Source organism: Cenococcum geophilum, assembly GCF_001692895.1.
Source record: "Cenococcum geophilum 1.58 unplaced genomic scaffold K441scaffold_90, whole genome shotgun sequence".
NCBI lineage: Eukaryota > Fungi > Ascomycota > Dothideomycetes > Gloniales > Gloniaceae > Cenococcum > Cenococcum geophilum.
Window position 1 is genome coordinate 367,995 of NW_027137648.1, and position 12,550 is coordinate 380,544.

Below are 12,550 nucleotides of genomic sequence, written 5' to 3' on the forward strand. Positions count from 1 at the left end.
TGGATGTTGTCTAACTCTCTCAAGGTTATCTCATGAATCAGACCCCTGATGGATCGTTGGTACGTGCGGGCATACTGCTCCCTATCCAACGAATTCTCTATCTGAGAGCTTATGGGTGTCGTTTTGGTGGTAACGAAGCGTCAAAATACACCAAAATCACCTTTCTCACTGCCGTATCTCGACCCTTTTATAACGTCTTGTTATTACAAAGTAGAAGCCCTTTAGCTTCTCTATCTATTATATCGAATAAGGACGTCGTAGCTATGCTATATAAAATATTAGATATAGGCAGTTAGTTATATTTAATTAAATTTTATCTAAAACTTATTTGAAAACTTTAAGAGAAATTTTAGAGAATTACTTGCCTTTTTTAATAATATATCTCTACCCTTAATATTATAAATATAGAGCTATAATATATATATAGATACCCAGATACAACACCACACTGCACGTGCGGATGGCCACGCAGTCAGTACGCCACGTGCTACTCTTCTGCAACCACCGCACGGCAAGAGACAAGCTATTCGCTAGGGCGGGTACAAATGATATTACCCAAATGCTTTCTACAAGTAGGGGCCTACATGCAGCTGCACAATGGCTTATAGGTCAAGGAGTCCTCCAGCAGTTCCAGACAGCATATGAGATCCAACAGGAGGACACCGGAGGATATGCCCCCTTCCAGCCCCTTAGGGACTGGACACCCCCGCCCAGCCGAAGGCGGCACGCAGGCGAATCACTAGACCCTCCCACTACTCCCCCACCTCTAAGACCTTCCAAGATAGACATATTACAAAGGTAAACAGGCTAGGCAAAGGCGGAGCGCGTAAGACTAGCTGGAAGGATACACCTAGGTTTTCCCCTTACTAGGGATTTTACCTATATATAGAAGGTTAAAGCCTGCATGGGCCTAGAAAAGGGACCGAATCGGGCAATAAATAGAATTAATAATAGATATATAAGATTATTTAAAGAATCTATTATATTAAAAAAAATTATAACTTATATATATAAGTTATAGTATATAAAAAGACATAAAAAGAGGAAATTTAAAAATTAAAAATAGTAGCTCTTAGACGCTCGGTAGAGGGTGTGTTGGTGATAAGGAGCAGTATGCCCGCATGTGCGCGTAGTGCACGTACCAATGGTCCACTTGGGTCTGATTTATGAGATAATCTTAAGGTGCGTGTAGACCTTTACCCTCTTTACAGGTATCGCTTTCTTTAATTATCTCTAAATCCAGGTTGTTAAATAAATAAATAAAACTAAAATTGTAATTGTAATCGTGTTATAAGCCACCATTTATTACATAAAATCTACCAATTTCAGGCCTAAGGCTACGCTTATGTAGCTAATTCCCTTGGCATTTCGCTGACTAGCAAGACAGCTACCTAATCCCACCTCGCTCCTGAGTGGGGGATGCACAGTTTCCGCCCCCATTTGTCTCTTTCACCCATCTACTATAGCGCGATATACATCTCGATAACGCCATTCGGTACTCTCTTTGCGGTTTCCCGCTTCACTTTGGGTAGCTGAAATAAGAGTATGGCGGCTCGGACTTCCCTATGGATTTGGGATGAAAATTATCGCGAACATCGCCATTGGAGCGAACAACAGCAGTGTTGGATATTTCAAGATGGTCGACGAGTTAATCCATCACAAACCAATCCAGCACAGAGCCAAAAACCTCTATCTTCAAGCCTGACGAATCTACCTCAGCAAAGCTCTAATATAGAAACCGAATACACAAGGTCCAGAATGCACCGAGACTCAGAAAATTCCACAGATTCTGGTATCCATATGGACGCCGCCCGTCCAATTCATCAATATGACCGTCGAAGCTCCGTGCCAAGGCAATCACACAACGCCTTTCAGACTCAGACAACCTATAGATACTCGGATCAGTCTTACACTTCCACTCCTACACCTTGGCATAACTACGCTTTTTCATCTCCTCCCGGTCCCTGGACTACAATTGCTCCGCAGGACACGTATTCTTACCCGCCTTCACCAGATATTCCAATACCCTACTTACAACGTCATCGATATCTGACAACACCAAACTCAAATCATCCAGTTCCAGCCCTACCTCAAGAAAAACACCCATACCCACAATCCTTATCCGCTTCCGGCTACACTTCCTCGGATATGGGACAAAGTGTCCTTCCCATTAATCGCAACCAGAGAAAGAATACCAAAACTATTATGCACAAAACGCATAATAGAGAATCTAAGATCTCTACGCCTCGGTCCGATCTAGATATGAATTCCTCAACACCTTCAAGATCCGATTGGCGTTCATCGGCAAGAACTAAAAGTATTGAAATAAATGAATATGAAACTGGCGAGGATGATCTTGAAAGAACATCAAACATCAGCCAAGTGGGTGGTGATCAATCTGAAGATGAACTATCAGGCGAATACGAACAGGGAAATGTAAAAGAGAGGGAAGGTGGAACGGTAGCAGATGTGGCACTATGGGCGCCTCACCTAAAACGAGGGAGACAATCTTCCTATGAGGATCTTTCTTCTGCTTCCATTCAGGGCTTCCATCAGTATTGAATATTGCTTATTGATATTGAATATTGAATATTGAACGTTCAATATCAATATCAATACGACATGTTCAATACTGAAAGATATTGAATATTGAAAGAGAATATATAAAAGTATATAAAATAGCCAGTTTTATAAATTCTGCTATAATGAGTATTAGAAATATATACTCTGCTATACGCAGTAGAGTATAATAAGGTGTATAAAGGCTATAGGACAATATAAGGTGGCTATTATAGATGTAAGGTGTCCGTTTTGGGCGTACGTTTATGCTAAGGCCTTAATTATGCACGGTTCGCAGCCTATATTTGTATGGAGGCTTGGCAAAAATTCAATATTCAATATCTTTTCAATACTGAATTACTATTCAATATCAATATCAATACGGCCTTATACTGATATTGAATATTGATGGAAGCCCTGCTTCCATTAAGCTTCACATGGAAGCAAAAAGGTCTACGTATCTAAAGTCACCAATAAAGGTGGTTGCTTCCTCCAAAAGTAGCACAGGTCGTAGTTCCAGCGCCCTAAGAACCACCGTAGAGGACTATGATTCTGGGGACTGTGTCTCTGAAGAATATGAGGATTTCGCGTCTACAACTCGACAAAGAGGATTCTACGGCAAGCCCTCAAAGCCTCAATCATTACACTCAATTGCCCCGCAAGACTCTTGCTTGCCTGATGATGCTCACCAAGAAAATCCTATCAATGAGGATCTACGAAGATGGCAGCCCCAAATCGTATCTTCGCCCCAAATAGCTCATGAACCTAATCTAGAGTCTTTGTCAGATTCTTTTGCAGCAGCGAACCTTAGTGATATAGGTGATTCTGCAGGCAATGGAACTGATGAATCAGACTCAATCGGTAACTCGGACGCTCTTAGTGAAATCTCTTCTCTTCAAGTATCAGTACATGAGCGAAATCCAACGGAGGTGCTTACCCAGCAAGTGCATTCATTTTACGAAACTGCAAAATTGGCGGTCATAGATACCCTAATGAAAGAGCTATATGCAATGTTGAATCCTGAATTTGGGGCGCAAAGCCGTGCTGGGCGTACGACCGAAAATTCACGGGATCAAGCAACAAATTCAAATTATTCAAAGCGGACCAAGACTCCGTCAAGAAAGAACGGCTCCGGGAAGAGATCTGCTAGAGGGGACAATGAAAACGGGCAGGGGGATGAAGTAGATGACGACGCCTCAAATAAGCGTCGAAAACGGGACGATGAGCCAGATGAGCCAGATGATACACTTTCCAAATTTCCGGGGCGTCGTTTTGCATGTCCCTTCTTCCAACGCAATCCTACAGAACATAAGGGCAGGGCATGTAGATATCCTGGTTTTACGGGTATTCACAGGCTTAAGTAAGTTTCTTCAAAATCTATTCATGTCACTACTAATCAGCTGCGGAGAGCACCTGTACAGATGCCACATTATTATCCATTGCAAACGTTGCCGACAAATGTTTAAAACTGAGAGCGAACTTGAAAATCACCAACGACAAACTGAACCATGCCAAATCAGCGAATTGGAGCTGCCTGAAGGCCTTGATTCCAAGCAAGTGGCTCGGCTTAAAAGCAAGAAGAAGTTTGGAGATGAGAGAACTGATAGGGAGAGATGGGTGGCGATATACCACTTCCTATTTCCAGACGAAGATGCAACTCTAGTATCACCATGTAGGTTTTTATGGGCCGAAAGAGAGGTTTGATGACTAACTTGGACAAGATTGCGAGCTAGACCGACCGATTTCACCTGAATCCAAAGCTCTTAGAGACTTTGAACGATTCTCGCTGAGAGAGTTTCCCCGTCGCGTGAAAGAAGAACTTGCGGGACTGTGGGACCGAGAAGCGCAGCAGGTGGGAGATCGCCTAAAGGCTGAATTCATGAATATTGTACGCGATTGCCAAAGCAATCTTTTCAAAGACTACAAAGAACATGCGACAGGGATCATAAATGAAAGTGATGGTAGGCTTGTTTGTTGAAATAGTTTCTAGCGCGAAGTGAGACTGACTTCAGCGCTAGAGGAAACACTAGCCACCATGGTAGAACCTCCTCCCCCAACGGATGATGGTACGCCCAGTCCTAGCCTACAGGATGTTCGAGCGCAAAAGGGACGCGCCAGCCAAATATCTAAACGGTCGAAAAATCCAACCTTGGATACATCAACCTCGACTACGGAGATGTCAACTCGGTCTTCTCAGGAAACGCTGCCTACTACAGTCGATCCTGATAATCTTTTGCTTTGTGGATCAAATCAAGTAAATTGGGAATTGTGTAATCCCCTGGGAAATCCAAGTAACCTATCGGATGCTGGAGATCCGTCGTTTACCAGTCAACACCTGCCTAAAACACTCAAAAGAAGCATAAGCAGTTTCACTGAATGCCCTCAATCCGCTTCGTTTGACCTCCAGCGTCAATCTCAGAAATGGCACCCCTCCAGAGTTGGCGCAGGCCTCCGCAACCTTCAGCCAGACTCCTCGCTCTCTGTCACTGATGCATCAGACTCAGACAAATTCCAGCTTCAAGCGAATCACAATCAGGCTGAATTTGCTCTCTCAGAACAAGAGGGAGTCTCGTTGGATAACTTCGACTTCGCATGGTCGATTTCTGACAATCCCTTCGATGCCAGCTTCGGTCGTGACGCTTTCGAGTGGTCATCATATAAAAATTAATTTATGTTGTTAGGCCCGGACAAAGTACTCCTACAGTTTTGCGTAACGGAGCTCGAGTTACCTGTTCCATTATGTGAGAGCTCTTTTGTGTAGTTTTGAGACTTCTTTACAGGTGCGATGCCTGGAATTACAGCACCAAGATCGACGACAATGTTCAGTCTGTGGTTCTTCTACATGGCTGTCCCCAACGGGTACAGTACAACATGTTGCAGCTGTGGCAGGACACTATACCCGTTATCTAGGACAACTCCTCGCTCTGTGTCGCGGACTCGACAGGATACATGACATCCAGCCCCAACATGACAACGCTGCCGAGTCCCCTCCGCGGCGGACAGCCTAGCCTCCCTCACTAAACTTGGCCATCGCCAACCGCGCCGCCGACTTGAACCTCTCGCTCACCGGCGGCCTGACAGACGACCGCCAAATCGCAATCTACATTGTCGACATCCAACCGTGTGACCGCAAAGGGCACTGCCTCGAGCCGAGGGTCTATGAGCCTATTCTATTAACCTGCATAGGCGGCAGCTGCGTGCCACCCCATACCTGCATGCCTTCATGCAGAATCGCGGGTAAGGGCGACCCGTGCAACGGTGCCAACGTCTTTTGCAATATGGGCGGTGTGCAGGAGGGCAAATTGACAAGATAAACGGTGCTGGTAGTACGTCGCCGCATGGGAACTTTAGTTGCTCACTACGGACAGGGCTATGTAAGCCGCTTGTGGGTACTCCCAATTTAGGTTGTCCGTCGCCGCAGTAGAAGGCCAGGATAAGAGGAGGCGGATTAGGAACCCCTTCAAAACAAGAGATTATTTCTATAACAAGTTAGCACTCGACTAGGGACTTTGTCAATGCCAGCGATAAGACCTCTGACTATAAAAATTACAAGTCTATAGTCTTGGCGAGTGTCACTCTTTGTAAGACGAACGATTTATTAGCTTTATAAAGGGAGGTCAAGGGGATGTCCTTGGAGTCCCAAACAAAGCTTATGCCACGCAGTAATGGGTGGGATTTAGGAGAGTCTCCTCTTTAAGGTTTAATACAGAAGCTCCGTATAAGATTTTCTACAAGCCTGTAAGAAAAAGCGGTAAATATAAGCCCTCTATAGAGAGGTTCTGTACGAAGCTCTGCACAAAGCTCTACGCAGAGCTCTCTATAAAGCTACGATCCCTACATACAAAGGCTCTGTGAGAGCTCTACACGGGGCAAAGCCTATATAAGAAGTTATACTATAGTTGGGCCAGGGATTGCGCAAATCGTTAAGTTAGATGTAGTTGTGATAGAAAACTCCCGCCCTTATATGTACCTAAGTTCAGACTTGCTATTAAGCAAGCAAGCCAAGCCGGAAAGCCTTAGCTTGCTGGCTTGAAAATTTTCGCACCTAAAGCTGGCTTGCTTGGCTTAATAGGTCGAAACAGTCGGCTTGCTTGGCTTGCTTGAAGGCTTGTTTAATTTTATAGATATTTTAGAGTCATACAAAATTAAGCCTCCGAGCCACCGATTTGGCCAAAAAGCTCCTCTACAGCCCGATTTATAATCATTATAATATAAGATAGCATAGAGAAAACGTAATAGGAAGTTCGCGTGGCTGAGGGCGTCTATCGCAAGGCTTGGCATGGTGGTAAGGAAGGTTTCGTTAGGAAGGCTTTAGTAGGAAGGCTTTGGTAGGGAGATCCTGCTGTTAATTCCAACGGTTAGCTACTAGTTATACTAATCCCGGTAAACTTATTACCTTATCTACCAGGTCCTTAGAGCTTATTCTTAAATAGCTGCGATTGTACTGCAAAGCAGTAATAATATTAGGGTGAAGCTTTAAGAGACGTGGTTCTAGTAGATCACCAGCTTTACCGAACGCCCGTTTGCAGTCGTTGCTTGTAGCCAGTATAGTTAATATATTAAGAGCCATCCATGCGAGCTTCGGCTGAGTCGCCAATGGGTAATCGTCTGGTAGTGGCGGCAGAGTCTTCCAAGCTTCGTATTCGTCCGACGCGTCGACAGAGCTTTGAACCACGCGGCTGGTGTTACCTAAATAGTCCTGTTTGCTCAATTTGCATACTCAGAAATATCCAAAATCGTTCATCTACAACACCAAAAATCTATCACGAACTTCAGATCTCTGCCAAAATTATATATATATATTTCCTATCAAGCGGGCAAGCAAGCAAGCAAGCAGGCCCTCTTTTGGCTTGCTGGCTTGCCCAAATCAGGCCCTTCGGCTTGCTGGCTTGCTTGATTACCAATCAAGCAAGCCAAGCAAGCTGTCAAGCCAGCTTGCTTAATAGCAAGTCTGCCTAAGTTGCACTTTAGTTGACTCTAACACGCGTACAATTAATAAGCGTAAGCCATGTCGAATTTTCGTTGGCACCCCAAAGATATGCAGTTCGTTTCCACATCCAATGGCGTGTTCCCCAAAGAAACTTTAGCTGTAGTACGACTGACTAAATGCCCGGTCGGCGGGTTATCCGTTTCCTGATTGCCGGTCCAGGAATTTACCCGCTCAGCTGGCCTTTTAAAGTATTCCACTCTAATCCGCAAGGATGCCTTATCAACGATGGACCAGCTCCGCGCACCTGGGGCCTCAAACTCACCACCTCCAGATCCAAACATACACCCGCACTCCCTCTCCACAGACCTATATACAGCTCAATATCTCAGACGATTGAGACATCACATCATTCTTTTTCGCTCCTAAATCCCACTTTAAACCTCCTATTGCGTTCAATCTGCAATCTATCAAGCATATAACAGGCCCCCTCTGGGGCATGAATGGAATTGTCGACCAAGATCGTACCTGTCACCCTATGACTCACCATCTGTTTCCATTATCTATTACCGACTGGGTGGGAATATCGACAGAGTGGCAATGAAGAGACAATTACTGTCAGCCGGAGTTTGAGGTTATATAATATCTTAATTGGCGCTGCCAATAAAGCCCGATTCTTTTGGTGCCTGATTTGTGTGCGGAGCTGTTCCTGCCGATCCAGTGACCGTGTGTCGGGATTCTTCTGAAGGAATGCGAGCAAATGGTCACATTCTTGTGGGGCCAAAGCGTTTGATGCTGTATTTGCAAAACAAGTAACTAGCCATCTGCTCACCCGAAAGACTGACGCATTGGCTAGTGTTGTTTCTGATCGGTGTGTCGTTGTTGAAGGTTGCGGGGTTGGATCAGAGAGCACGGTGGTGGGTAAGCGCCTCCACTATTCGAGAGGCGTCCATAGCTGTGCAGTGGTCTTCCAGTGGATGTTAAAATGTTTGATGGAGCATCTAGTATAGGTAGCCATACAGAGGGATATTTTGCAGCCGAGATCGCTCTCTTACACCCAACAAACTTTTTCCTCAGTGTAGGGTGATAAGGCACTTTTGAGTCATTTAGCCTTTAGGCATCGAAAGCGATATACATGGAAAAGTAGAACCAAGAAGAAATCCGGGAAGCTAAAAAGAGCCAACGAAAAAAGAGGAGCGAGCGTGAATCGAACACGCGACCACAAGATAACCACAACAACTGCAATCTCATGCTCTACCGCTGCTGATGAGAGTTAGCAATTGCACAAGTAGAAACATTCACCAACGTACAGCTATCGCTCCAATGAAAGAAACTTCTTGTCAAATTTAATGTTGTTTTTGCTAAATCCTAATATATAGTATGGTATTATCGGGGAATATAAAAAGAAAGAGGTAATAGAGCGGAAAGAAGTCGCAAGGCTGGAGTAATTTTTAGTTGAAGCTTCGTCAGCAATTTTTTAACGCCTTAAGGAGACCAGCGGAAATATATCGTCGGGGGAGCCGAGGATTTGCCGAGGAAGACTTGTTTTGCTTCTCTCGCCAAGGTCGACCAGCTATGTATTAATCAAGATAACATCCAAGAGAAGATGGATCAAGTCCAAGCAATGGACTTAATATATCAGCGAGCAAGTCGTGTCTTGATCTCCCTCGGCGAGGCGGATAACTACAGCGACAGTGCCATGGATGCCATTGCCGAACGCAAAACTTCTAGAAGTCTGTCCCACCTTGTGCACGGTCCCACCTCGTGCACAGCACCAAAATACGTCTTTTTAAAATACTTATATCTTAATAACCATAATAGCTATTTATATAAAATTATAAATACGGCTTATCAAATAGTAAGAAAAGCTTTTTATGAAATAAAAATATAAAAATAATATAATTTATAGTATAATATGAAAGAAAATCACTTTTATACAGGTTAAAAAAATAAAAAGTATTGTGTAAGGTCTAGTTTTAAAAGTTTTATTTTATAAAAAGCTTTTTTTACTATTTAGTAAACTAAATTTTTTAAATTTTATATAAATAGCTATTATGGTTATTAAGATATAAGCATTTTAAAAAGACGTATTTTGCATAATTTTGGTGCCGTGCACGAGTTAGGACCGTGCATAAGGTAGGACAGACTTCTACTAGCTCGATACAGAAAAAGGTACTCGATTTTTTGAACACCGGCTATATTTTAGTGGTGTCTAGGTATTATAGGAGGTGGCCTTAGCAGACTATACCCTAGCAATATATAGTCTGGAGCTTAGAAAGTATAGCCAAAAGCTCTAAAAGTGTAGAAATACGCCACGTTGCAAAATATTACACTAGATAAATTTTAACACTATACGCGTATACCTAATAAGTTTTTAATACAAAATTCTTTAAAATTATCGCCATTTATATATTAAAGCTATACTTAATTATATAATTATAAGGTAAGGATATAGATAGGGAGTCCAATAATAGAATAATAGGGTATATTATATAGATAGAGACGAATCCTTAAGGGAAAAGGAGGAGTCTGTGTGCGAGGTAGGAAGGGTTTTCCCTATATATATATAGCGCATGTGTCTTATGGGCAAGTTACCCCTAGGTTGCCCTAGGGTCGCCCATACCTTATAGCTATATAATTATCTGCTTAGGTTTTACCTAATAATGCCCCTTTTTTTAAAAAAGGGTTGTTCCCAATCCTTTATATACTTAAGCCTTAATAAAATCCTATAAAAAACCTTAGTAAGGAAAAAATTTAGAGGGGAGGGAGTATTTTAATTTTATATATAGAGAGATGGGTAGTATATATGCGCGGCGTAAAGATATTAAGGAACTTTAACTGGCAGTTAAAGTTATTTAATTAGTTAGATTTGCCTTACTAAGACCCCCCCGCATTTAACTAAGCTAATAGCGATTTTTTATCCCTAGGATAGAAAATCCTAATTAGTCCATTTAACGCCTAGAGCCTATAGCTTAACGTTATCGCCCAAATTTAGTAAACTATTAGAAGTATTCCAAAGCTCGCTTATATAGGTAGGTCGCTAATACCTTATAGGTAGGTTATAGGTTATTTATATATAATCAGATTTATAGATAGTAAGGCTATATACCTATTAAATCCGCTACTAACCCTACTTCAGCCTTATATTATACTGGTATAGCGCTATATATACTTCGTGGGTAGGTTATAAGTTACTTATATATAGCTAGATTTATAGACGGTAAGGCTATATACCTATTAAATCCGCTACTAACCTATACTTTAGTCTTATATATTATCTATATAGTATATATATAGAATAGTATATAAGTTGTCGGTATAGGTTACTACTAGCGGGTTACTAGTAGGCTATAGACCCTAGTTATAAATAGGCCTATTCTCTAATATAAATAATCTACTAAGCTAGCATAGAGTGACGGATTAGGTCTAGGAAGGGTGCTTTTTAAATTAAGCGCGAGCGTTACTTATTCTTTAATCCCTTAGGACGTCCTTTACTCCGCTTTAGTACAGATTATATTTTAGCAGCGGCGCTTACTTTTCGCCTACGCTTTAACTACAAGGCTAAGGTATTCCGCTTACGGTACTCATTTAATAGTTATTAACAATTCTTAAGTTCTATCTTATATTTCCATTTATTATACTTTTTTTTTTTTTAGCTATCCTAGCTATTTAATAAGGTACTATAATTATCTAGTACAATCCTAGTAGGCAATAATTACTTCTACTTCCTAGCTGCCTTTCTTAAGCTCTTTTACTACTAGGGGTTAAAACCTAGGATATAACCTATAAGGCTCTAATAGGGAGATATAGAAGACTAGGTAGAGCCGTACTATAGTAGGTAGAAGCTCTAGCTTATATACTTACTACCTTACGCGCTTTAGGATCTAAAACGGTCCTATAAACTTGCTATTAAGCTTCTTATAAGGACGTTTCGTGCGGATATTCTTGAAAGGGAGCAGGACTCGTTTACTGACGGCGAAATACTTAGCTAGATAGTAACGATTATAGTATTTTACCTAAAGCTTTTAGGCGTACATTATTAATGCCACTACTACTTTATATATAAGGCGTAGGCGTTATAGATATATCTCTACAAGTTAGATATTTATTAATTTAGACCCCTCCATACCTTACTAGGCGTCTTAAACGCTATCTAAGATTCTATCTAGGATGTTTAGTAACTAGCTATAGACAAGCTTAATAGGGGAACGCTTTATTATAGTATAGACCTTAGAGTTATAGGTAAAGGCTACTTCTTTAAGTAGGGAGGCCTAATTAGACTGTTCTTACTTTGTAAATATATATAGGTATATTTTAAGCTCCTAGTTCTAACGCTTTATTTAACTATTTATTTACGGGTAAAATATAGTGCTAAGTTTACGTTAAACGCGAAGATAGTAGTATATAGTACTTTAGTACTTGCTTATAAATACACTACCCCTATTAAAGACGATATTATTTAGAGGCCCTATTTATATAAAGACTTTAAATAAGAGTTCTATAAGTTACGTAGTATTAATTATCTTATATACTAGATAGTAGCGCATTAGCTTTATAAAACGGTCTATAAGGATAAGGACGGAGTTATACTCTACGCTTTTAGGAGTCTTAGACTCTAAAGGATCTATAATAAAGTTAAGTAAATAATGCCGCTAGGCTTAGGTAGGGACCTAAAGAGGCTATAGCTTACTATAGGGTTTATAGCGGCGCAATTTAGAGCGTTAGTAGGCATTATAATTATCTAGGTATTTATAGAGGTCCTAGATAAGGCCGTTCTAAATATACTTTTATATAATTACCTTAAAAGTATAGTTAAAAGTATAGTGGCCGCCTATAGGATTATTATAATTCCACTTAAGGATCTCCTATTATAATAGTATGTAATTTAGTATATAAACCTTATTATTTTACCTTAAGAGTTTTTAATTATTAAGGGTATAGTCCTTATTACTAGCAGGAACTATTCTTAGGTTAACTAATTATATATAGAGTGTATAAAGGCGTCCCTTTTTATACTTTATAAATAAAATTAACTAGTAACTTAGGGGGGTATTTTATAAACGC

At 41.2% G+C, this 12,550-nt stretch overlaps 3 protein-coding genes across 3 annotated transcripts; 2 read left to right on the plus strand and 1 right to left on the minus strand.

The window, feature by feature from the left end:
- Positions 1-1,438: 1,438 nt before the first annotated feature.
- K441DRAFT_671146 (uncharacterized protein) lies at positions 1,439-2,979 on the plus strand. Its single transcript, XM_067650385.1, has 2 exons — positions 1,439-2,891; positions 2,921-2,979. The coding sequence occupies exon 1, from the start codon at positions 1,546-1,548 to the stop codon at positions 2,560-2,562; it is 1,017 nt and encodes a 338-aa protein (XP_067496712.1). The 5' UTR covers positions 1,439-1,545; the 3' UTR covers positions 2,563-2,891; positions 2,921-2,979.
- A 590-nt stretch (positions 2,980-3,569) lies between these two features.
- Positions 3,570-4,537, plus strand: K441DRAFT_595122 (uncharacterized protein; the record flags this gene model as incomplete). Its single annotated transcript, XM_067644980.1, has 3 exons — positions 3,570-3,919; positions 3,960-4,231; positions 4,281-4,537. The coding sequence occupies 3 exons, from the start codon at positions 3,570-3,572 to the stop codon at positions 4,535-4,537; spliced, it is 879 nt and encodes a 292-aa protein (XP_067496713.1).
- Positions 4,538-6,651: 2,114 nt separating this feature from the next.
- K441DRAFT_671147 (uncharacterized protein) lies at positions 6,652-7,145 on the minus strand (the record flags this gene model as incomplete). Its single annotated transcript, XM_067650386.1, is given in 3 exon segments — positions 6,652-6,881; positions 6,896-6,901; positions 6,956-7,145. Coding segments are annotated over 3 exon segments (233 nt in total), but the record flags the coding sequence as incomplete, so codon positions are not given.
- Between the last annotated feature and the right edge of the window lie 5,405 nt (positions 7,146-12,550).